Source organism: Poecilia formosa, unplaced genomic scaffold (genome assembly GCF_000485575.1).
Source record: "Poecilia formosa unplaced genomic scaffold, Poecilia_formosa-5.1.2 Scaffold157, whole genome shotgun sequence".
Lineage (NCBI taxonomy): Eukaryota > Metazoa > Chordata > Actinopteri > Cyprinodontiformes > Poeciliidae > Poecilia > Poecilia formosa.
Window position 1 is genome coordinate 550,791 of NW_006800096.1, and position 23,409 is coordinate 574,199.

The 23,409-nt window shown below is 41.3% G+C and overlaps 1 protein-coding gene across 11 annotated transcripts in view; it reads right to left on the reverse strand.

The window, feature by feature from the left end:
- Positions 1-8,356: 8,356 nt before the first annotated feature.
- The window catches only part of mpdz (multiple PDZ domain crumbs cell polarity complex component), a 53,023-nt gene continuing 37,970 nt past the window's right edge, over positions 8,357-23,409 (reverse strand). For 9 of the 11 annotated variants that reach the window (XM_016677507.1, XM_016677503.1, XM_016677510.1 and 6 more), the window contains 19 exons: positions 22,207-22,403; positions 20,217-20,308; positions 19,195-19,273; positions 18,846-18,914; positions 17,595-17,681; positions 17,430-17,504; positions 17,152-17,347; positions 16,926-17,071; positions 15,919-16,002; positions 14,902-15,095; positions 14,526-14,540; positions 12,773-12,920; positions 12,565-12,651; positions 12,381-12,477; positions 11,818-11,978; positions 10,549-10,653; positions 10,231-10,325; positions 9,943-10,066; positions 8,357-9,153 (listed from right to left, as the gene is read on the reverse strand). In XM_016677507.1, the coding sequence (XP_016532993.1) occupies positions 9,007-9,153; positions 9,943-10,066; positions 10,231-10,325; positions 10,549-10,653; positions 11,818-11,978; positions 12,381-12,477; positions 12,565-12,651; positions 12,773-12,920; positions 14,526-14,540; positions 14,902-15,095; positions 15,919-16,002; positions 16,926-17,071; positions 17,152-17,347; positions 17,430-17,504; positions 17,595-17,681; positions 18,846-18,914; positions 19,195-19,273; positions 20,217-20,308; positions 22,207-22,403 (2,198 nt within the window). In that variant the 3' untranslated portion in view covers positions 8,357-9,006. The remainder of the gene's footprint in view (positions 9,154-9,942; positions 10,067-10,230; positions 10,326-10,548; positions 10,654-11,817; positions 11,979-12,380; positions 12,478-12,564; positions 12,652-12,772; positions 12,921-14,525; positions 14,541-14,901; positions 15,096-15,918; positions 16,003-16,925; positions 17,072-17,151; positions 17,348-17,429; positions 17,505-17,594; positions 17,682-18,845; positions 18,915-19,194; positions 19,274-20,216; positions 20,309-22,206; positions 22,404-23,409) is intronic. The other 2 variants (XM_007564250.2, XM_016677502.1) reach the window with 1 other exon arrangement.

A 23,409-nucleotide genomic window follows, 5' to 3' on the forward strand; every position in this document is an offset into this window, starting at 1 on the left:
TGCCCCCCCAGCAAGGTCTGGGCTTCTCTCAATGTGTCTTCCCGTTGGGATAGCCACCAATGGGACATGCATTAGAGCCTTCACTCTGAGCCTTTTCCTGTAATTCTGTAGGTCTCAGACTTTAAACAGCTCAAATTCATGTGTCTTTTATTGTTATATTTTCCAAAACTCAACTTTTAAGTCCATATATTTACAACATTAGGCCCAGATGGAGATACCAGGAGGACCAACTAAGCCAAATTCAGGAGATCTTTCGATGTGGAGGATCAGTGGCTCTATTCCAAGCAACGCCTTAACCTTCTTTCCTGTCACTGATGGAGGGAGTATCCATCATTATAAAGGAACCTAATTTCAGAAAGTTTTGCATGTTTTTCTTGTGAATCAGTGGGTCTCGAGCTAATGAGCTCAAGCGCTTATTTGACTTTAATTCATGCCGATTTATTTTATTATCCTGTAGACGACATCTGTTAAAACTACTATTATAAACCCTAGATACGATTTGTAATAGCAGTTTTTCATACTGTTTATTTATGCTTCTTTTATGGTTTGTTTGTTGTTGTTTTTATACTACTCTTAAATTGCACTGAACTTAAGAATTAGGAATTAGGATAAACCCCAGGATACCTTCTGAATTTTGTGGTTTCCTCGAAAGCTAGCTGAAGTGGACACTGTGTGGAATCTGTCCAAAGTGTCCCCTCCCCACCCCGTCCCCTGGTGACAGTCCCCCCGTGGCCCTGTGGAGGAAAAAGCAGAAGCGGAAAATGAGTAAATAAAAGGGAAGGAAGAAGGATCTGCTAAAGACTTGGAGACAGCGAAAGAAGTCGAGCATGCTGAACTATCCGCCATCTGTGAGCTTTATAGTCAGGGGGGAAAAAAACAGTAGCAGCAAAACCAGACCTGAATCCCAGGGATGCATTTGTCTGGACAGCGACATTTTAACATGTTTTAGAGCACAGCTGAGACCACTGCTCAGTGTTCTGGTTTAGAGATAATTGGAAGTCCTTTCTGCCTCCCCTCTCATGGGCCGTTCACGTAAATCATACAAGAGAGTAACTCAAAGTGTATTTCTACACAAGTGTAGAGCTGCCACCTAGGCAAAAGAAAAATTGATCTATTTTATTGTATGACTTGAAAATGTTATTGTTTTCCAACATGTATATCTTGTCTGTACAATATACTACGTTATACATATACTTTTCACATAAGAACAGTATGTTAAATTACTACAACATCCATGTTAACCTTGTTAAAACAAAACAAAACAAAAAAGCTTCGCATTGTTGTAATACAAATATTGCCATGTAGCAACATGATGATATATTGTACAAATTTGAAAATTAAATTGTTCAAACAAGATATAACACAGTAGCTTTTACTGTTAGAACATAATTTCATCTAACATAAAGAAGTCGATGACACAGTAGATATGCAGTTATACATCTCCTGATTGCCGGTAGCTTAGGCAGGATTGTGATAATCACGTGTCGACTGAAAAGAAACCTAAAACAACGTGGTGCTGTAGGACGGATGAGTCTGATCCTTCCGAGGCGACAGGGTTTCTCATTGATCAACCTGAGGGGCACAGGAAGAAGCACATGAACTCCAGTCAGGTTGGTCATGTTGTCATGCAGCAAAGATTTACAGAAATATCTGGACGCACACAGGATTCAGCAAAGATAAAATTGGCCAAAAATGTCCAAAATAGATGCGATCCTCGTCACAAACACAGGTCTTTTGAGTGTGTGTCGGTGTGGCCGTCATGACGTGTGGCGGTGAGGTAGACGCGGTTGACCCAGGTGCGAAGAGTAAATGATGATTTTAGTGGAGAAATATATTCAATAATCCAGGCAGCACAGGTGAGCAACGGCAATGTTGTAACGTGTTGTAATCACGTGACTTTGCCTTGTACAAAGGTGGAAAGTGTTCTCTCGGAACACTAAAGTTTTCGCTTTATGACGCGATATAACTCTGCTTTCCTTTTGCCTGGGTTGCGTCTCTCCACCTCCGCACCAGTTCCACTTCCAGTAGAGTTAAGGCTTTTTTGTTTTTCTTTCCCAACAATTCAGAACAGACCAATTCATTAAATCCCTTCATCAAAATAGAGTTCAGTATTTAGATTGAGTTTGGTAGTGTAGGTACAAACATGAAGCCTGTCTTTGCTCACTTTGTTACGCCTAATTAAAATTACATAACCTAACATTAAAAACAGCTTTACAACAGCTGAGCCTTCTTTACCATGGGATTCAGATACTTTTAGTATCATTTTACTTTTCCATCACTTAAGCAATGAGCTATGTGCTATAACTCCATAAAGAATAAGATTTTACTACTCTGTCAAGCCTTTGTTACAGCATATAATTAAAGTCAGATAGCAGGTATGTGATGCAACTAATGACCCAGGGATATATGATCAAAGCCCGCAGAAACCTGACACTGAACATGAAAGTTTTAAGATGGGCTCTACTGTTTTAAACAACTTTAGGCCAGTCTCAAAGACTGGATAAACGCCAGGATCGTAACTCCGGGGTCAGTAACAGCAGCTTTAAAAATGTCACAGTCAGGATGATATAAGGGAGACCAGCATAACTCAAACTTTCGACAAGCGAGTCAAAGCCTGAACATGTCCCACTTTAGAAAAGGCAATCGACAGTCTGTCATTTCAGGAAATATTTGCTTCAGTGTGATGGGGATGTGTGTGAGTGGGGGGGAGGGACTGCTTGTTGATCAAAGATTGAATATGACTCCACTAGCAAAGAAGGTCTAATGCACGACTGGTACTTTCATCATTAATCTTTTCTTTTTTTCTTTTTTCTTTTGATTATGTCCTAAAAATCAATAAGATGGTCTATATTTTTAAAAGCAACAGAGTAGGGGTAGAGAGACATCAGTTCAATAGCATGACCTACTTATAGATGTGGAACAAATATATTAGTGCAGCGATGCACCGGCCTTTTACTGGAGCTGAGTAGCTTCAGCTCTACAGGGAAGGCTTCCCAACAGATTAAGAGTGTGTTTAAAGGTTGTTGTTTTTTTTAAACACAATTCCTTCATTTGTTAGGTCAGACACTGATGTTGGATGAGAAGGAATGACTCACAGTCACAATGGAATAGAATATATCCTACTGTAATTTCATTGGGTTGAGGTCCGGACTTTGTGTGGTGAAGTTCTTCTTAACCAAACTTGCTTACTCATCTCTTCACTTCCCAAAACTCACAAACTCGAGAGTATAAAAATGTCGTAGATATCTTGCCTCACATGGTAATCTCCTTTGCGCCACACTTTGACGCAATACAGTCGGGCAAATGCCCTTGTCCAAGCAACTGACAATGATCGTCACTCCATAAAGCAGCATGTCTTCACTTCTCCAGAGCGCTGTTGTTCAGTTCTTTTTAGTGTGTTTGTCATGGAAACCCATTGCATGAAACACTATACATGGCCTTGAGATAATATGAAGTTTGAAGACTGTACCAATTGACTGTGTGAAAAATACTCGATCTCCGCGCACTATAAACCTCAACGGGTTTGCGTCGTCTACCACTTCATGGCTGAAGTCAGCCATTGATTTGCTTTTATGCAGTGTTGGAACACGAAGGGGTTTTTCACAAACTGTTCCCAAAACTTTCTGCATGCCCAGACCGTTTTAATTTGACCGGAATTCAATTACTTGGATGGGTGAATACGTGCGGCAATGTTGTGTGTATGCAGATACTTCATCTTCTCATTTTTTTTTTTTGTCTGTTTACGTCTAACATCCTTGTACTGCCATCAAAAAAAGTCAAACAAGAGGCCTTCTCACAGGCAAATACAGCCACCCGCGGCTCTGCAAGCAGTTCAGAGTGGCTGTGTCGCTGCGATGCTTCACACGCAGCTCATAAAGCAATGATTACACAGCCAGCCTTATCAGGTCTTTGTTGCAATGATGTAATTTGGAACTGTAACTCCAATGCAAACACATCAAGCGAGTCGCAGTAGGTGTGTTTGAGGCGAGTAGCTGATCAGACAGAAGCTGCGAGCTCAATGTTGATATAGAAGAACCATTAAACTCTGTTGTCTGTTATCACAGTCTGAGCTGAGAGCACAGTTTGTCCTGCTGACATGTAAGAAGTGCATGCCAGGGAGGTAGAGGAGTGTGGGGAGGTGGGTGGGGGGATCGAGTCGACAGCAAACATTTAATGTCAGTGTTTGGTTTTCCCTTGTTGAACATGTACTCTGTTGTCTGTTTAAATACTGACAGCCACAGAAAAGGTCCAGAGGTAATACGACCCCCGCAATGATGTAATTCGGTTTGTGACACTGTAGGTTCAACTCGACAGAAGAGGAATGCGAGACTTTGTGCCTGGCCGAAGCTAACCGAGCAAAGAGGCAAACCTCGCTGTAAATCATGATAACAGCAGGCTTCGACTTTGGCGTGATTCTGGCCCATGTGGAGGAAGTAAATATATGTGTTTGTTTGTATCTTCACAGTTTACCCAGAAATGTAATTGTAGCCACACGAATAAAAATAGAATAGCTAGATGTTGTTTTCCTTTTCTTTGTTTGTTTGTCTTGAAAGCAATACGCCTAAAGTGGCATAATTTGAAACTAGAAACCTGCAATCTCACTCAGTTTAAGTGACAGCACTTGGTCGGCCGCATCAGGTAATATTTGACCAAATTGGCAGTTGCTGTTAATCATTGCATTGATAAAGTTTAATCGTGCCCTTCAATTGTAAGCCTCAAAGAATGCCATGAGCCGCTTCCTGGCATTCCTGTCTGTACTCGTCATATAATTACACATCCGTCCCAGATATTAATTAAGATAAATGTCCTCCTAATCTGTCATATTTGTGTCAGATGGATAGTGACAGACTCCACTCTGGCATGCCTACAGTTACGCCTTTGTTGTTTTTTTTGAGAGAGGAAGGACTGTTAAAGAGTAGCTAATGTGCGATGACTCAGACAATGCGTGTGTGTGCGTGTGTTCCCGTGATGTGCTAATTCTTTTGACAGATACACCAAGAGGCTGCAGAGTCACCTTGCAGGCGGGTCAAACGATTGCCCCAGAGATCGCTCTGTCTAGTGGCTGCGCTCTTTGAAGCTGCTGAAGGGAAAGCCTTGTCTCCGCGTAAAGCGGCGTGTCCATCGAGAAGCAATTTAACACCACAAACCGCAGTGGAAATTTAATTATGTGTGGTAGCTTGCGTATGTGAGTGAGAATCGTCAGGCAGGCTGCGGAAGAGAATCCACCGCGAGAGACTAAAAGGAACCGAGATGTGCCCTGTAAAAAAAAAAAAAAGTCATACCTCTTAAAAGTTTTCCACATTTCTGTCACAGTGCCACAACAAACTTCACTGTATGTTACTAGGATTTTATGTGACAGGCCAAGACAAAGTAGCGCATAATTGCAAGATGGAAGAAGAATGATGGATCCTCAGTATGTTTTCTTGTCAAGTAAAATCTGAAATGTGTGGCATGCATTTGCCTCCTCACCCTTTTTTACATCTACAAGTTTTTAGATTGTGCTTTGGTAGACATATTTGCCTGTACTTCTTTGCACAACAGCTACAGCTCAGGCAGACTGGATGGTAAGTTTCTTTAGATTTTCAGTTACATTTAAGGCTGGACTTTAACTAGGAACTTATCTTGACTTTTTTGCAGTCGCCAACAGTTTTTTTCCCAGAGTGTACGGTAGCTAGTTTCATCGTTTCCCATCATCTCTGGCCAGCTTCTCTTTCTCTGATTAAAAAAAAAAAATAAATAAATATGTATAAATTTACTTACACAACATCAGCCAACAAGCCATGGCAACATTTATTTACCAATGGTGAGTGGAATTAACCCTCATCCCTGCATCAGTAACGCTACATGCACTGATACAGTGGCTCTTCATGGTTAAGAGGTCAATTTTCTAAAATCAGCTGTTTTGAGGCCAAATCCAGTCTAGTCATTGCAGAGATGACGAATTCATCATGTCAAAGACATCCACTGTTTTCAAGCCTTATCGAGCTCACCCGCAGCCTGTCACATTTAAAGCCGCCTGCTCTTCCTTGTCTGTTTTTGCTCGAAGTTCGGCAAAGCCTTATTTGCTGTCGATCAAGCATGATATTATCTTGTCAGACTAATCCTGGTATGCTTCTGAGGCATGTAGGCCCTCGTTTGATCAACCTTGGGATACAAAGTGGCGTCATGACAGCTTTGTTTCTTTTGTGCAATAGGAAATTAAATGTTTTGTTTGTTTGTTTTCAAAGTAGGATTCTTTGTAGTAATCAACATTAAGCATCGAACTTTGCATAGACAGCTTACTAAAAAAAACCCCAAAAAAACCCCTGAGTTTGAAAAAACTGATTAATTTCACAAGAAGGTTAAAGAGTAAAACCTTGAAACTTTTTTCTTTTCAACCGTAGCTCGTGGTTCATTTCCACGGCAGAAATTAGGAATTGTGTAGAAATTTAATTGAAAGCTAATTGGCCTTAGCAGCGAAACTCTTCAACACAATTCTTGATCTTTAAGCACAGATATCCAGACTGGATGATGAGACAACAGATCATTCTATGTGATATTTTATGTCTTATTTGTGACACATTTCTGGTGTTTCTGTGCGAAGAAAACACAGCATATTGTCACCTTCCTAAAATAATGGCCAAAGTCATTTTTTTGCCCCAAGTCTTTTTTTTTTTTTGCCTACATCATCTTTGGACAAAAATAAAATAAAATAAGATGACGTTATTTTGGGTTTGCAAATCTCAATCAGTTAAAATTAATTAACACACTAAAAATTAATCATGAAATAAATTTGGTTTCTCAATATTCACAATTCACATACTGAACTGTGAAATCACTGCATCACTTTATTGGTTCAATTTTAAGTTTTTCACATATTCTCCAGAATTATCTTGAGTAGCTTTAGTTTAATCATTCTAGCTTAGCGAGTTTGATGAATAAAGTGTTGCTTTGGTCGAATAAACTCTTGTATTCTTGAGAGAAGTTGCCTGTGTTTTTCCTAACGTGTGTGTAGTAAGTATCTTGCTGTTGAGATAGTGCCAGTGCTGGACTTGTGCCTTCATCTGTTAATATTTTAAAACCTAAGCCTTACCAGCCAGGTAGTTTTAAACAATAACTGAGACAGGACTATTTTACTATTTTCTTGACAAACAAGTGGTGCCCTGACTTGGTACTTTTTTTTTTTTAAAATCTAACTTACTAGTTTTATTAATGACTCCCCTAAGCAACAGCTAAAACTATACTCCTGTTGCTGCCCAACATCATAGACTTTGTGTAGCCAAGCTTTCCAGGGTCTCCTACCGCTACAGTCTAGCTGTGCAACCTCTGAACCCTCTGAGACTTTTAAAACAACAACAACAGGTGCTGGAATGAAACTCCAGCTGTTAGCTGCAGACAGGAAGCTTGCTAGTTCTTTGGCTAGCAACAGCTGCAGGTAAGAGTGTTGAGTTTCAGTCTGAGGGGTTAGAGGAGGGAGGAAAAAAAACTGAACAAACGCACTTTTACAACAAAAGTCTGTCTACTACAACCCACAGACTCCGAACAAGCCCCAGAGCCTCATTAAAAGGAGGTCCTTTCTGTGCAGGAGCTGTGCTAGTCAGTGTGCAGGAGGGGGTGGAGGGGCGTCACGTTTTAATGGAGAGCTCTACACCAAGTCTCCAGCAGCAACAGGCTCAGCTCAAGGAAAAGCACACGAGATGTTTCCTGTTTAAATCTTTGCTCATATACATTTCATCTAACTGTAGCAGCTGACTTGGATCTATTTGGCTTCAATATACTGCTGGCCTGGGCCAGCAGAGAAATGTTTTTATCTCCTAGGTGGGAAATTGATCTGGGTGATGGAAGGCAGTTGTGGTGTTTCCTATAGCAGCTGCCGCTTTGGGAAGGTTAGTGTGAATTTCAAATTCCTCAAGTATGGTTTTTCATTCGGTAACATGGGTTTATATTCTCTTCTAGTAAGTAACTGCAGCTGGTCAATTTTCCCAGACTTTTCTGTACGTTCGTTTCTTTATATTAAAATTGACCAGAAATGCTTGGTGATTCCTTTTGCGGTGGGTACAGACAGCATCTATTGATTCAGTCTGATGTAACCTGCAAAAATAAGAAACTGGAAAAAAGGAAGATCAAAGGAAGGAAAGAAAGGTCAGGGATCACGAAGGATGGAAGACAGGAAACAAGGTAGGAAGGGAGGAAGGACACAAGAGTAGAATGCCACAAGGAAAGGACACCAGAAAGGAAAGGACAGGTGAAAGAAATAAAAAAAAAAAATGAAGAGAACCAAGCAAAAAAGGACACAATGATGAAAAGTATTAAGGGAAAGAAAGGAAACGTACAAGTGAAAAACATAAGAAGGAAGAGGGAAGGAAAGAAGGCCGATTAAAGCCGAAGGTCACTTTTATTGTTTAATTTCAGTGTTCACATAAACAGTACTAAAAATACATTTAAAGTGATAAAACAGACATGTAATCTTTCAGCCTAGACTCCAAAACACACACACACACACACACACACTAGTGACCTCCACAACTACACACCGGATCACTTTATTTTGGGCAAACAAGAACCTTATAATCACAAGTTCAGACGACCCACTTTTTTTTTCCCAGAAGTGACTCTAAAAATAGTTCATGTATGTTTCTGTGCATTTAGTGACGCGTAGTACAAAAACACATACAGAGTCGTAAGACGTTACACACGAGCGCTAGCAGCACTATACTTCAACAAATAAATCCGAAACACGCTTAAAGAAGACTTTAGGAATTTCCTTCAGAGCAGCATTTACATACTTTGATCCAGTGTCAGGGGAATGCATCACGTGATTTAAAATACTTATTGTTGTGATCTCTTCTCTGTCTGTCAGTAGGCTTCGACGAACCCCAGTGTTCAGACCCACAGTGAACAAAAAGCTTCTTCATGATTATCTAAACTCTTCTAGGCGCACGCGGTCACCTTAGCAACAAGATCACCGTGGATTCGGCCTCGGTCTCGCCGCAGGACAGCGAAAAAACGCTGATCGTGGTTTGTGGCCTACGACAGCACAGTGAGGGTTACGGTTCCTTTGGTCCTCTTCAGGATGCCGACGGCTTCTTCGTGCGTGACTCCTTCCAGGCTCTGCCCGTTCACAGCGATGATCTGGTCTCCCCGCTTCAGACGGCCGTCCTCCGCCGCCGCTCCCTGGATCCAAAGAGAGCCACAAGTACAGTTCAAAAGTATTCACACCTCTTGAACTTTTTTTTTTATTTTTTTTACGGTGCATCACATTAAAGCCACCAACCTTAGAATATTTTAAAGGGATTTTATGTGATGTAGCAACACACACATTAGAGCATAATTGTAAAAAAATACAATTACAATCTGAAAAGTCAGGAGTACATTTGTATGAACTTCCCTTTACTCAAATACCACTAAATAAAATATATTGCAACCAATTGTGTCACCGTCCTGGATGTTGGTTTTATGTATTTATGTATGATTCTTGATCATTTCCCTCTAGTTTGATTATATTGGTATAGGTCTTGCCACACTCATTTCATGCTTGTGTTTATTATTGCTCTAAAGGTGTTTCTGTATTTAATTAATGTCCTTTTCTTTATTTTCTCTTGTGTTTTTCTCCTTGTTGCATCTGTATATTTTTTCCTTCATAAACTGTTGTCCTTCTTGATAAATAGTGTCCGTAATCGTTGGTTCAGCTGCTTCTGTATAATAAGTCTCCTTCCTTTTGTTTTCCCCTGCTTGCTTTCTGTCTTAGCTGTTCCTCATTTCCTTCGCTTTCTTTGTCATTTCCACTCTCTGCGTCAGTATTTAAATTCTACTTTAAAACTACTTTGAGGTGGTCTGCCGCGTCAAATCCCAATAAAGCAAATGGAATACGTCTTCAAAGTCTTCCATTTAGGCCTTTGAGAAAAGACAGGAAAAACAAGTTGATTCAGAGAAGGGCAACGGTCGCAGCTGGGCTCCATCTACCTTTCCAAACACTGTTTTGACGTAAATAGGTAAATCTCCATGGGGGCTGCCGTGCCCTCCGACTATACTGAAACCAAGTCCATCAGGTCCCCTTTCGAGAGTGATGGTCTTATACTGAGGTGGGCTGGAAAGAAAGAAAAAACAAAACACACAAAAAAAGGTATTTAGGGAAAGTTTTTACTCCTTCATCCTCCACATTAAGCCTCCTGTACTTTGGCAACAACATAATGTTCTTTTTTTTTTCTTTTTTTTTTTTCCTGTTGAGAGGAAACAAATACCCACAAATACCCAATATCATCCTGGAAGATGCAGCTGGGCGTCAGAGAACCCCCATCCTGCTTCTGAGTGGGCCCCGTCACGGTGGTGTCGCCACCTGCCACCACCTACAGGTGCGATAACACGAACATAGAAACAAAGCGACATTGTTATGCTCCGGTCTTGATTTACTGTAGAGATAAAAGACTGATGGCCTGCTGTTGGTGTCATGTGACGGATTAGGGTTTTATGGCGCTTCTGCCGGCGCTACTCCTGCTCGTCTCAAAGGCAAGAGCGTCGAGGACGCGGTGCAACACGAGGGAGAGTGAACGAGTGTGCGTTCGGAGAGACCTGCAGCTGTATCGTTCCCGTGGCGTTCTTGAGCAGAGCGACAGCCTGCGAGTGGCTCATGCCTTCAGCCGATGTGCCGCATATGCTGACAATTCGGTCTCCCATCTGGAGGGGGGGGGGAAGAGGGAAAGGAGGTACAAGTACAACGTAAATATTCTTTGGGCTAAATTATGCTTACTTGAGTTCAAACCATTCAAACTCCAGGTTATTCAAAGTGCTTTGTAGGGAAATATAGGAACACTTTCAGGAACCAAATGCTGTGGTCTCTTGTTTACTTCTGGTTCTGAGAACCCTGGGTGAGCAGGTTTCTGATGAGATGATGGGCCTGTGTGGGTTATCACGACCAGCAGTTCTTTCCTTCAGTGCTTTATAAACAAGCTACGCAATTTTAAACTGAACAAGCAAGCAGTCACTGCAGTGCCTTAAGAACTGGTGCGATATGATGCATATGCATTTTAGTTGCCTTATTGTTTGTTTGCTTTTTTTATTACAGAGATGTGAATAGACACAATTACAATCATCTAACCTACTAAAAATAAAAGCGTCCGACGGGTTTTGTCTTATTTTAACAGGAAACCTGAGGAGATTGCAGTTTCTTTCTATCAAAAGTTCGTTTTCTTAGTGGTTATTGGCAAAAATAGGTGACGACGCCGTACGGTATTTATCAAGAATGTTCAGATAAATCTAGAAACTTAAGACACTGAAAATCATTTTGAGATTTGAAATTACTGAATTTTGATGTACCACAGAAAAACCTCACATAAAGATCGAGCACCACTAAAGCTTGTGCAAAAACAACTATTTGGTCACAGCACAGTGCCTTCGTGTGAAGCTATTATTACACGACGTGCAAATTGTCTTCTCAAGGCCACACAAAAGCAAATTAAAATTTAATGTTGGCTAAATAATGTCATTGTTTAGCCTTCTCGTTTTTCACGAGTGCTGAAATGTTTCTCTCTTCTCCCATTCAGTGAATCTTTGTTTTCTAAATGAAAGAGTGGGAGATTTATCATCTAGGTTAGCTGCAGCTATTGTCCTCCCCCGGTCTCTGTCGAACACAGAAACAATTGTCAGGGTTTCTCAGAGAGCGACTGCTTAAAACGCTGATCTTTGAAAGTTTTTAGGATTCGCAGACAAAGAGGCGAGGAGTAAAACTGCGGCATACAACTGAGATTGTTCGTATCGAAACAAAAAAGCATAATTTGCACATTTCTCATTTTACCGAAGGTCAAAAACAGTCAGGAAAAAAAAACGTGGCAAATCTTCTACCTTGAGCTGTGTCTGAGCAGCCAGGCCGTTGGGATTCATCATGGCGATAAAGATGGGGATGTCACCCAGAGGGCTGCCCACGCCGCCGGCTATGCTGATTCCCAGAGAGTCACCGGGGCCTTTAGTGAACTCAACCGTTCTGATGTCTTGTTGCTCTGCAGCTGGAAGGTTGGCCACACGATACACAACTTTTATAATAGAGCTCAATGCATTTTTGGGATTTTAGTACACTAAAATCAAAAGCATTCCAAACTGTACACCGATAAACTTCCCAGTTTTTTTTTTTGTTTTTTTTAAATTAGGAATGTATGTGAAAGACCAATACAAATTAGAGTATAAAGACTTGAAGGATCTTCCTTGCAAAAAAGAAAAAAAAAAGAATTCCTTCCACTTAACAATTACGCTCCAATTTATGTTGTTTTTCAGAAAAAAAATCCCATAAAGCTCAAAGAAGTTTGAGCTTTTTCAAAGGTTTAAGGGTTATGAGTACTTTTCTGACCAAAACAACTGACTGATCTGATAAAACTCTTATTTCAGTACCTGAGGTCTTACAGTTTACTTACACTCTTGATTTTTGCTTGATATGTCAGAATCACTTGGGGGGTTTCCCGATTCAGAACCAGACTGATTGGCCACCTTGGAGCTGCCCGTTTCACTCATCTAGCAAGAGAAGGTGGTCAGAGTTCAGATTTTTAGGAAAAAAAAAAAAAACACATAAAAATACGAGTTGGGTCAGAGTTGAACCACCTGACTACTTTGGGAAAGCCGTCTCTCGGAGTGAAATGGGCCGGCCTTAAACCTCCCGACTTCCATATTTATTGGCCCAACGCAGCACTGGAACACAGTACACTTCATTACTTTTTAATGTAGATTTTGTTTGGGTTTTTTTTTCCTGCAGAGTTTGCAGCCCTCTTCTCGTTCTCTGTAACCTGACGAGCGGCGTGGGTTCAATCACCTTGAGCAGTGCAGCCACGGCCTCCTGAGTGGCTGACCGGACGTCCTCGCTGTTGACCGACAGAATCTGGTCGCCCTGCATCAGTCGGCCGTCCACGTCCACCAGCCCTCCTTTGACGATGTCGGACACAAACACTCCCGTGTCATTCCTGTCGGGGGAAACGGGAATGAAACGGGTATATAATTTGTCAGTGAATGAAATAGTACCCTGTATCCTTTAACCGTCATGTGTTCTCTCAGGCTACTGTGTGTTTTAGGACAAGAACAGGAAAAAGAGAACTAGTGAAGGAAAAACTTGAAAAAGAGAGAGGACACTGCTACTGCAGACCGCATTTCGTAGGTGCCAATCTCCACGTGGATAAAGACAAACGGAAACGGAAGATATGAAGCATAGCAGCTCAATTCAACTCAACATCCAGGGCCAGAGACACTTGGCTGTCGCAGCTCCTCCACCACTAACTGCTAGCTTGCACTTTCTCTTTCGGCCCACAGGGTTTCAGGTTATCTAAGCAATTTTCATTCTTTTCAGCATTTTTTTTTTTTTTTTGCACACGTGCTGCAGAACCACAGGGAAAGAGACAGCAATGTACAGGTATATCAAAAGCATAAAACTGCTGGGTGATTCTTTCATCTCTGTAGTCGTGTTGGACAAAACGCAGCACACAGCAACACCGGGATAGGTACAAAAAAAAAAAAAAAAAAAAAGCATTTGGGGTTATAAAAGGAAATATTTGCACACATGCACACATGCCAGTATTCCTGTGGCCTTAGAGAGTTTTCTAGACCCTTGTTTCCAGATTTGCTTTATTTTTAAGAATACATTATTTTTTAAAAATCACAAGATTTTAAAGAGCTCATGGTGAAAAATGCTGGATCAGACTATAAAGAAAAGTGAAGGGAAGGACAAACATGTAGGGATCAATGACTAATGTACTAATTAATCCCTTATTGTAGCAAAACATATTTTATTTTTATTTGAGAACATTTATTTATACTCTGGGGAAAAATATCCCACATGAAGAAATAACAGTTTTAACTAAATCACTGATTCCACATCACAAAAAAACTCCTGAAAAATCCACGTGAAGCATTTTTTTGTAATTCACACTTGCAAACATCTAATAACATGATCAAGGAATGAAGAACGCTTAATAATAAACATTGCCTTTCTGTATGACATGACACACTGAGGACCGTTAACTCTTCAAAATGGGAAAGACAAGAAAAGATGTTCCTGTTGAATCTTCCCAATATCTGCAGTAAGAGAAATAAAGTCTAAAACAATTGAAACTGTTAGAAACAAGGCTAGACAATACAGAAATCTATAGTAACAGTAACAATCACGTTATTGTTATTTCACTCGAGTGTTTCCGTCTGCAGTCCTGAAGCACCCAGTGAAGACGCAAACTCAGTATGTTGTCATGTAGAGATTTGAGGCTCAGATATAAGGTTCAAAAACCAGCAGGCATCGACATTTTAGGGCTTTTATCTGACAATCTAGAGAGACGGCACATGATTGGTGATTTGCTCATTCACTGAGGTCAGAACTGCTGTTGCTGTTCACATTAATGACATAAACAGAAATCCTGTCTGGTGCTGAGACTTTATTCTACTGTCCTTTTAAGTCACTGTGAAGTGACTTAAAAGGAAGCTCTAATGGCAGCTGAAGCCCAAAGATAACAGAAAACTGTTGTGCGAATCGAAACCTTATTTTAATGCTCTATTTGCATAACTGCTTCTGATAAATGAGTTACCTGTGATCCCGCGATCTGCATTGGGAAAAAAAACAAAAAAAACAATGAAAGAATGACTGTTACTAATAATTTTTATATTTTCATATATATTCCATTGTTCTACAAGCTAGTTTTCAGGGCTGCCTTTGTGATTATTTAGACCGCAATGCTGATGAAAGTGGAAATCCTGATTTTATTAATCATATTCAATATGACGATCAACATTACACTTTCAGAAGCACTTAAAATGTATTACTGTGCATAATGAATCTGAATAAAAATACACGTTGTTATACGTTGCAATAAATGCATGGATGGAGATGCGCCTACGAGCTTTTTCTCGCTTTTCAGAGGGCGTTGTGCAGAAACAATGACGCTAACGGCAAATCTCTCCCACCTCCTCCCTACGATGCTCAGACCCAGACCCTGGCCCGGCTTCTTGCGCAGCTCCACAGTGAAGGAGTCCCACAGCTCTTCCTCCTTGTACTGGGCTTCATCCCGGTAGACCGTCAGCCGAACCTTCTGGGGCGTCTGCCGCAGCACGTTGATGGCTTCATCGTGGCTGGCTGCTCGCAGGTCAATGCTGTTCACCTGAGAAATATGTGAAAACAAAAAAAGCCTGTAAGTTTAGTCCCTATAGCTAAACGGCAAGAACACCACAACCTCGTTCTCCTCGTTATAGATAAAAAAAAAAGTAATTGCAGCGAGGGACTATGAAAAGCACTAATAGCCTAATTTAATGCTGAAACAATTTTTTTTTTTAACCGCTTCAAAAAATGCTGAGATGGTTGGAAACTGGATGACTGGAATAACAGGCTGATGTCAGAGGGGTAGAAAATAGCCACAGGGAAGCCTTCCCACAGACCAGCGGTCACTTTAACGAGCGACGTCCAGGACTTGAGTTTATCACCACATTAAAAGGGGGAAATACCACATTAGCTTTCCCCCGTGGACATGCGAGGAATTTTCCCAGAGCAGCTAACTGGGAAACTTTTTTTTTTTTTTTCTCTCTTTTCTTACTTTTGACCTTATTTTCTAAACACAGCAGCTTGGCTCACAGGCAGAAGAGAATAGCAGGGGGCAATTAAGTCATAATGATGTGTGTGTGTGTGCGCATGTGTGTGTGTGTGTCTTTCAGTTTAGGTCTACTGACTGCGCTACAATAACTGCAATCAGGAGCTCCGCCCCTCTGTGACAAAGCAGGAGGTCAGAGGGAGGGAGGGCACGTCCACGTCGAGTCTTATACTTAACTTGACATAAAACACTCCTACTCCTTCTATTATCTTTTACTTGGTAAAAGTCGATCCTGAAATTAAGACAACCAAAGTCTCTGCTACGTCTCCTTAAAATCTGTTTGGTCTTTTTATTATCTGGGTCAGAAAAGCTTCTTATTATTTATTTTTTTACAAAGGACCTCTAGGATTTGATCTCCTGCCCAAAGTCTGCCATCCTTGGAGGCTGCTCCTTCTTCATACACTTCGTGGATGATGATTGCTCCCTGAGAAGAGAAAGAGAGAAAAAAAAAGGACGATGACCAAAGGACAGGACAAGCGAAGAACATTTAAGAGTTTATTTGTAACTATGCCTCACAAAATAACTCACATTCTGAGTGTCAAGTCTGACACGACTCATTATTTTCCTGTCGACAGATTCTCTGGATTTTCTTTAGGGGTATTAAAGTAAAGAAGGCTAAATACGTGCAGGCAACAATTCTTGTATTAGCTACAAACAAACAAAACAAACAAAAAAAAAACTCTGTCTGTTCCATATTCATATTTGCTCTTTGTATGTTCATCCAGACCTGGACATTTGTCCAAACTGATTAGTAACCATAAGTTTGCACTACTTTATCATATTCAAAAAGACACAGAAAATTCAAATAAAAGGCACCAAAGTTTGTGGCAAAATTCAGAAAAAGAAATTTAAGCATCAATATTTGCGCAAATCCCTATACGACAATACGTTAAAATAAAAAGCCTTTTCTTTTTTTCTTTGGGAACAACTGGAACAACTTGTCAAGAGTTTTGGTGTTTTTGCGCACTTGTTCCTGTGGGGTCCGGAGGGGTTGTTACATTCCTGGGTTGAACATTGTCTGCTGCGGCCGAAGCCCAACAAAGAGCAAGCGGCTCCCCCAAGCCTGACTGAGCAGACAGAATGGACGGGCCGAGAGGACGACGGCAGGAGGAGGAGGAGGAACGGCTGCGACAACGTCGTTTCCTACATTCCTCTGCCGCCGCGGCTATTTCAGACCTGAAATACTGGTGGCGCCATGGGTGGTGTGCTGACCAAGTGCATTTACAGTTTGTTTTTCTTGCAAGCCAGCGAAGCCTGGACTCCCTTGTTGGCGTGGACGTGAAGCGTGACAGTAAGAGTCGTGCTAAGAGTGTAAGGCCAAGACTCGTTTCACACACTGTTTCCTACCAGCAGGGTGTCGCAGCCCCCCACGATGCTCAGGCCCAGCCCGGTGCGGCCTTTGGAGATTTCAATGGTGGTCTCGCAGCCGGGGATGATGGGGCAGGTCGCCGGGTCGCAGGCCAGCGTGGACGGGGTGGAGGAGCGACTCGGACCTGGAAACGGAGCAAGCAGAGGAAGTGAGACGCAGTTAAATACGGGATGTAAATCGGAGGTGGCGGATATGTTAACTCACCGGTGTTTATCTCTGCTTCCGGCTGACCTAAAGTACTCAGCGTGGTGGCAGGCATGCTGGGAGAGCTGGCGTGTCCTGCATCTGAGCTAACGGTGTCCGGACAAGCCGACTGGGGAGTTGGGTAGGAGGACACGGTCTCATTTGTTGCAAATGTGAGCTTCACTGGACCTTTGGCCTTTCTCAATAAAGAATTCACCTGAGAGACATTCAAAAAACAATTAAGACTGCTTCTGTTGCAGAGACACAGATTCGACTTTGTTCGCGACAATGGAGCAAACCTTTTCAACTGTGTATCCAAGAACTGATTCCCCGTTCACGGCCAACAGTTTGTCCCCGGGTTTCATGCAGCCGTCCTTGTAATCAAGTAGAAAACATGATTCGCAAAACCTTCACACAGCGGATAATTATTATTATTTTTAGTTTATGCTGGAAGCTCTTAATACATTTCCTGTGTGTTCGGTTGCTTCGGATATGCTCTGAACCTCAACGCCAGCCTCCGTGTTCCCTTCTACAAACGCAATGCCGTCCTCCTGCCGGAGAACCAAAACGCACAATAAGCTCTGAGTTTAGAGAGATAGAATATCTCTGAAGGTAAGAGTTTGAGTGACAGAGATAATCCACACACCACACTTTGAAAAGGAAGTAATTCACCACACCGCATCATGACACATCCACACAGCAGATACAATCATAAAAAAGTCATAAAAAAGTTAGGACATCTCTTCATTTAGAAATGATTACATCTCAAAGTCTATATATATAAAAAAAAAAGTGATTTAACTCCAGATAAGGTTGTGGACAAATGTGACTCAGAGGGAAGAGCAGTCATTTTGCAATGGCAAAGTTATGGGTGTGATTATTTATTCCTCTCTGTCACATGCCGACATGCCCGTCGGCAGGGCATTTAACCCCATATTGCCTCCTTGTCTGCATATTAATGAATGCATCTGAGAGTGCAGCTGGGTGGATAGGACCTGTAGTTCTTCGACCGGTCAATACAACTAGAAAGGTGCTGTATAAGTTCAGTCCATTTAACCCGTCGGGTTTTGTGTGGGAGCTACGCTTGGACGAACTCTTTTATTTTTGCTGCTATGTGGTCCTTTCCAGCAAATCCTTCAATATTAGTTTCTTTTCTGCTTTGCTTTGAAGCAACGATTTGCAAACGAAAACTGGTATGACTGACAAGTGCTACCCCTCAAGGGGTATAATTATCTCAAGCTTCACCTCGGAGCATTCTCACTTCCTCTCGCAGCTTTCACGCTCTTAAATAAATCATCTACAGGAGAGGTTGATTTTGTACTGTTCTTCGTTGATTGTTTACGAGTGTAGGGATCTCCTATAGATGTCTGACATTTTAAAGCTGTGACGCTGAAGAGATCAAACGACGACCTTTAAAAAGCTTTCCGTTAGGACACTCCGTAAGAGATTTAAAAAAAAAAAAAAAGCCGTTCCTTTCATCTTTGTATGAACTAACCGAACCCTTGAATTCCTTCAATGTTCCTTTTTCTTCTATTCACTACAGGATTTGTTTATTTCCCCCTTTTTTATTTCACAATTTTCCTACTTTTTGGCTCCGGTTTTGCAGCTCATCAAGCCTGAATGCTTCCGTCTACTCTGGCTCCGTTGTGTCTTTCTCGTTACATTCTGCCTCTTATTTGCGATGACTGAAATGAACATTAGTGCGTTTGTCTCACCTCCACCTTTATGACGTGATGAACACGTGTCGAAGTGTCGTCGTCGTCGTTGGCGGGAGATGTTTTTGGCTGCGAGAGAAGATGGCACATTTTTAGGAAAAGCCAGCAGCTGGAAATTCAGTCTCGCTTGACTGTAACCTAAAAACAGCGAGTGGTTTTTTTGATGTTAGGGTGCCTTAAGACTCGCTTGACGTCGGAAAGTCCGGGACCACACATAGGGATAAAAAAAATAAAATAATTGAGTCATAATTGCTGTAAATGGTGAAGCAGCTCGAGCGTTGCTCCGTAATAGCTGCACGATGTTGGTGTCAGGAGTGTTTTATGTGCGTTGCCGTGAGCTGACTCGTACCTCAGTTTGGGACTCTGCCGTGTCTCCCTCTTGCTCTCTCACAGGTCCCACGGCCATCTGGTTCAGTGCCTCTGTGTTCCTGTTTTCACAGAGTCATAACTCACATAAATCGCTGCTCTTCTGCCTCTGGACAGCTGAACGGTAATTTACTCAAGCTGATCACAGTGTGTCTGTCTGGAGGGGACCAGGACTGGGATGTGAGCTAAGTGGGGGGTTAAGTACTGCGATCCTGGTGAAGACTAAACCTGGGTCAGGGGGTCAAACGAGTCTGTTGGAGATGTGGCAGCTGATACTCTACTGCTTCGAGACAGCAATCATTTGGAGGCGGTAAAATCAGGCATTTATGAACAAGCTGATCTCTGCAAACATGGATTTTTACATGGATATTTAACAGGGGTTTTGACACAGTTTGGAAAACATTTGGGACTTAGTTCATGTATTTTCCAGATCTGGATTAGTCGGGGACGGGGGGGAAAAAAACCAAAGTCTGGAAATATATTGGTAATTCCTATACCATTCCATATCCAACCAGTCGTAAATGCACAAAATGAACAAGAAACTTTTCTGGGATGTCAGAACATTTGAAATGAAGAAAGTAACATACTTGCTATGTTTAATAAAAACTGTGGGACTTGAGGGCAAATGAATCCCACTTACAGCATGTGTGAGATTATGTGTTATATAGAATACTGTGTAATATCTATTTCAAGTGTAATGCAGCCAGTAAAGCAATACCATGATTTTTTTTTAAAGATAAAGAAATAATCAACATAAGACTAACATAATATTAAATATTTTCAAACCAATGAACCTGTTAGATTTACTTAAAATGTCAAAAAGTAAAGCTTCACTGTAAATACAGAATGACAACAGCTCCCTCTAGTGACTCGTACAAAGCATTACACTTAATGTGTGACCAGTAGTTCTGACGCCATCCATTTTTATAATATTGATAATAATAATAATAATGATAACAATCATCAAAATAATAATAATAATAAACAAAGATAATGGTTTCCTACCTGATGAAGATGATTTTAACTTTGGATGGAGAGCTCTTGATAATGGACGATGCGTTCTGATGACTTTGGCCATAAAGAACTTGTCCGTTGATCTAAAAGAACGTAAAGACAAGTGTGAAAGTGAACTTAAAATCTAGCCAAAAAAATACATTAATTAAGAATGTTTAGAATGCCAAAGAAATGTTGATCACAAGCGCCTGAAAAAATGCAAAGTAAATCTGGGTGTTGAAAAGCACAGCAAATGTGATACGATTTTCTGGTTAAACTTTGTGACATTCTGTTACATTTTAACCCAGAACTTCAGTGTTTTTATTGCAACTAATTGTTACAGACCAGCAGAAAACAGTGCATGATTGTGAAGTGAAAAGAAAATGGTCCGTGATTTATAAAATACTTTACTAATAACCTGAAAAGTGTGCCGGGTATTTGTATTTAGCCTCCTTTATTCTTACTGAATACTTAAAGAGTCTATCTGTGTGCAAAAATCTAGCCAAAATAAACGGTTGAACGGTTTAGCACCACAATACAGTAAAGATCTGTTATTGCTGTACCAACCGGTCTGCTCTGCATCCCCAGAACCAGAACCAAACGAGGAGAAGCAGCATTCAGCTTTGATGTTTTTAATGTTTTTATCTTTACTTTTTATCTATTTATTGATTTCTTTTTATTCCTCTTTCTAATGATGTAAAAGTGGCGAGTGAGGGTCATTGCAAGCACAGAAAAACCTTGTAAATTCTAGACTAACAGGTAAAAATAGTGCACAAAAATCCGTGTGGGACGGCAAAGTTCTAGCGCAAAAATTCGCGTGACAGGTGGACGGGGCCTGGATAATACCCGTGTTAAAAGGACGGCGGAGTCTGGCGACGACAGGCGCTTAAATTCCGTAACAAAAGTATGTTTTTATCTTTTTTTTTTTTCAAAATATCTTTCTCTTTCTTACTGTTTATTCAATGCCACATGTTGTTTTTATTTTATTTTTTATTTATTTTTTGTAATCACGTAAAGCACCTTGAGATCCCTTGCTGCTGAAATGTGCTATACAAATAAAATTTTATTGATTGATTGAAAAAACACTATAGAACAAACAGCATCATGAAGACCAAGGAGCACAACAGACAGACTTCAGAGATAAAAGTTGTGGAGAAGTTCAAAGCAGAGTTAGGTTGTGAAACAATAAGTGCTTCAAACAACTCATTGAGCACAGTTTAATCCATCATCTGAAAATGGAAAAAGTATCACTGACAGGTCAGGCCAAGGAGGACTTTATTAAGAAAAAGCTCAGGAGAGAGAATCAGTCAGTAAGACTGGAGTTTATGGACAACTCCATAAAAAAGGCCTTAATGGAAGAGTGGCGAAAAGAAAACCATTGTTGAAAGAGAGTCTGTTAGCAATTTGCCTAAAGGAATGTAGGATGGTGGTTTTCCTCATGCTGTAGGGGGCGGGCTGTCTTCAGCAGAGAAGGAGTGAAAGACTGTAGGAAAATGGATTCAGTTGAAGTAAATACAAACCATCTCTGCCTGTCAACCTGACATTAGATTTGGACAGAAGGACATTGACCCTAACCATACAATGAAACGTACAATGGAATGATCTAGAAGCATTGTGATATGTTAGAATGTCCCAGTCAAAGTCCAGGGCTAAATCAAATTGAGAATCTTCTGTAATCTCTCTCCAACTAAATCTGGAAAAGCTGTGTCTACAAAGTACTGACTCACGGGCTCTAAATATATATACATATATATAAAGTGCCACAAATTCAGATTTTTTAATTTTCCATCGTCTTCACGATTAATGGCTGATTTCTGCTGGTCAATTTATATAAACTTCAATAACATATCATAAACTTTGTGGTCGTGAGAATATGCAAAACGTTACAGGGTTATGAACAGTTTTCAAGTCACAGTCCAAAAGACACTTGCACCAGTTAAAACATCCACACATCATTTTAATTAGTACAAAACTCTGACTTTCAAATAGCAAGAGATCTTACTTCCAGTAACTCGTCCCCCACGCCCATCCGTCCGTCCCTGCCGGCTGCTCCTTTGGGGTCTATTCCCACCACAAACACGCTCATGCGGGAGCGGTCCCTGTTCCCTGCCAGGCTGAGACCCAGGCCCGTCTTGCCTTTCTCCAGCTCAATCATGTGTAGGACCCCCGGGAGGCTGCCGTAGCGCTGGATTATGTTCTCTGGAAGAGGCAGAAGACGCTGTAAGCCGTCTGCGATTCCTGCCAGCGGAAGCTTTGTCCTGAACCTCATTAGCTTCAATCAGAATTGCTCACAGTTTTTCAAGATTTTGCCAGCCAATGAGACTTTTGTTTCATCCGCTATCTGAGCTCCCATCTTGGGTCTCTTCTCTTCTGTCTCTGGTGTGTTAGATAGCCTCTCGGTTCAGCTGTTGTTCTGGGCTCCCTGCCACTGTTAAACCATCAACCCCGCGCTAATCTCCACCACTCACCTCCCCAGGCCCAACCTCATCAATCTTATTCCCCNATCAACCCCGCGCTAATCTCCACCACTCACCTCCCCAGGCCCAACCTCATCAATCTTATTCCCCACAGGGTGAGCCTCTGCCTAACTTCCACCAAGTACACACACACACACACACACACACACACGCACCCGCACACACACACACACACACACACACACACACATCGACACACAGATCCTGTCCACATTCTCAGGTGTTTGTAAGTTGGAAGTCTGTCCCCAGTGCCAGCAGTCTTCTCTCTTAAGTGTTAAATTCACCCCAAAGCTGAGCATCTGTGGCGCATTTGGCAAACATGTTGCAAGGCTGACCTCTAATGGTACTTTGGCGCTGTTGCACTAAACTGCAAGGTGATCATTTTAATGTGATTGAAATGGAAATCAGTCATATTGCATTAATAAAAAATAACCTGTAGGGTGACAAAATGCTATATTTGATATTTGATTGCACAGGTGTGGGCATCTTTTGTTGTCAATCGTTGCTGAAGCCCCCTTAATGTAAATTTCGACATTAAGTCTTTTCTTATATTGTTCTTTGTGAACCTGCACATTTTCTGTTTTGGCTTGATTCTGATGTATTGTTGTCCACAAATTGTCACCTTTCAAATAGGCATTTGAACTACACCACTCAACTTTTCCACTTTAGTGGAGTATGTCATCACAACAAAGGTGGAAAACTTCTTAAACTATGCATTTCAGCCTCGT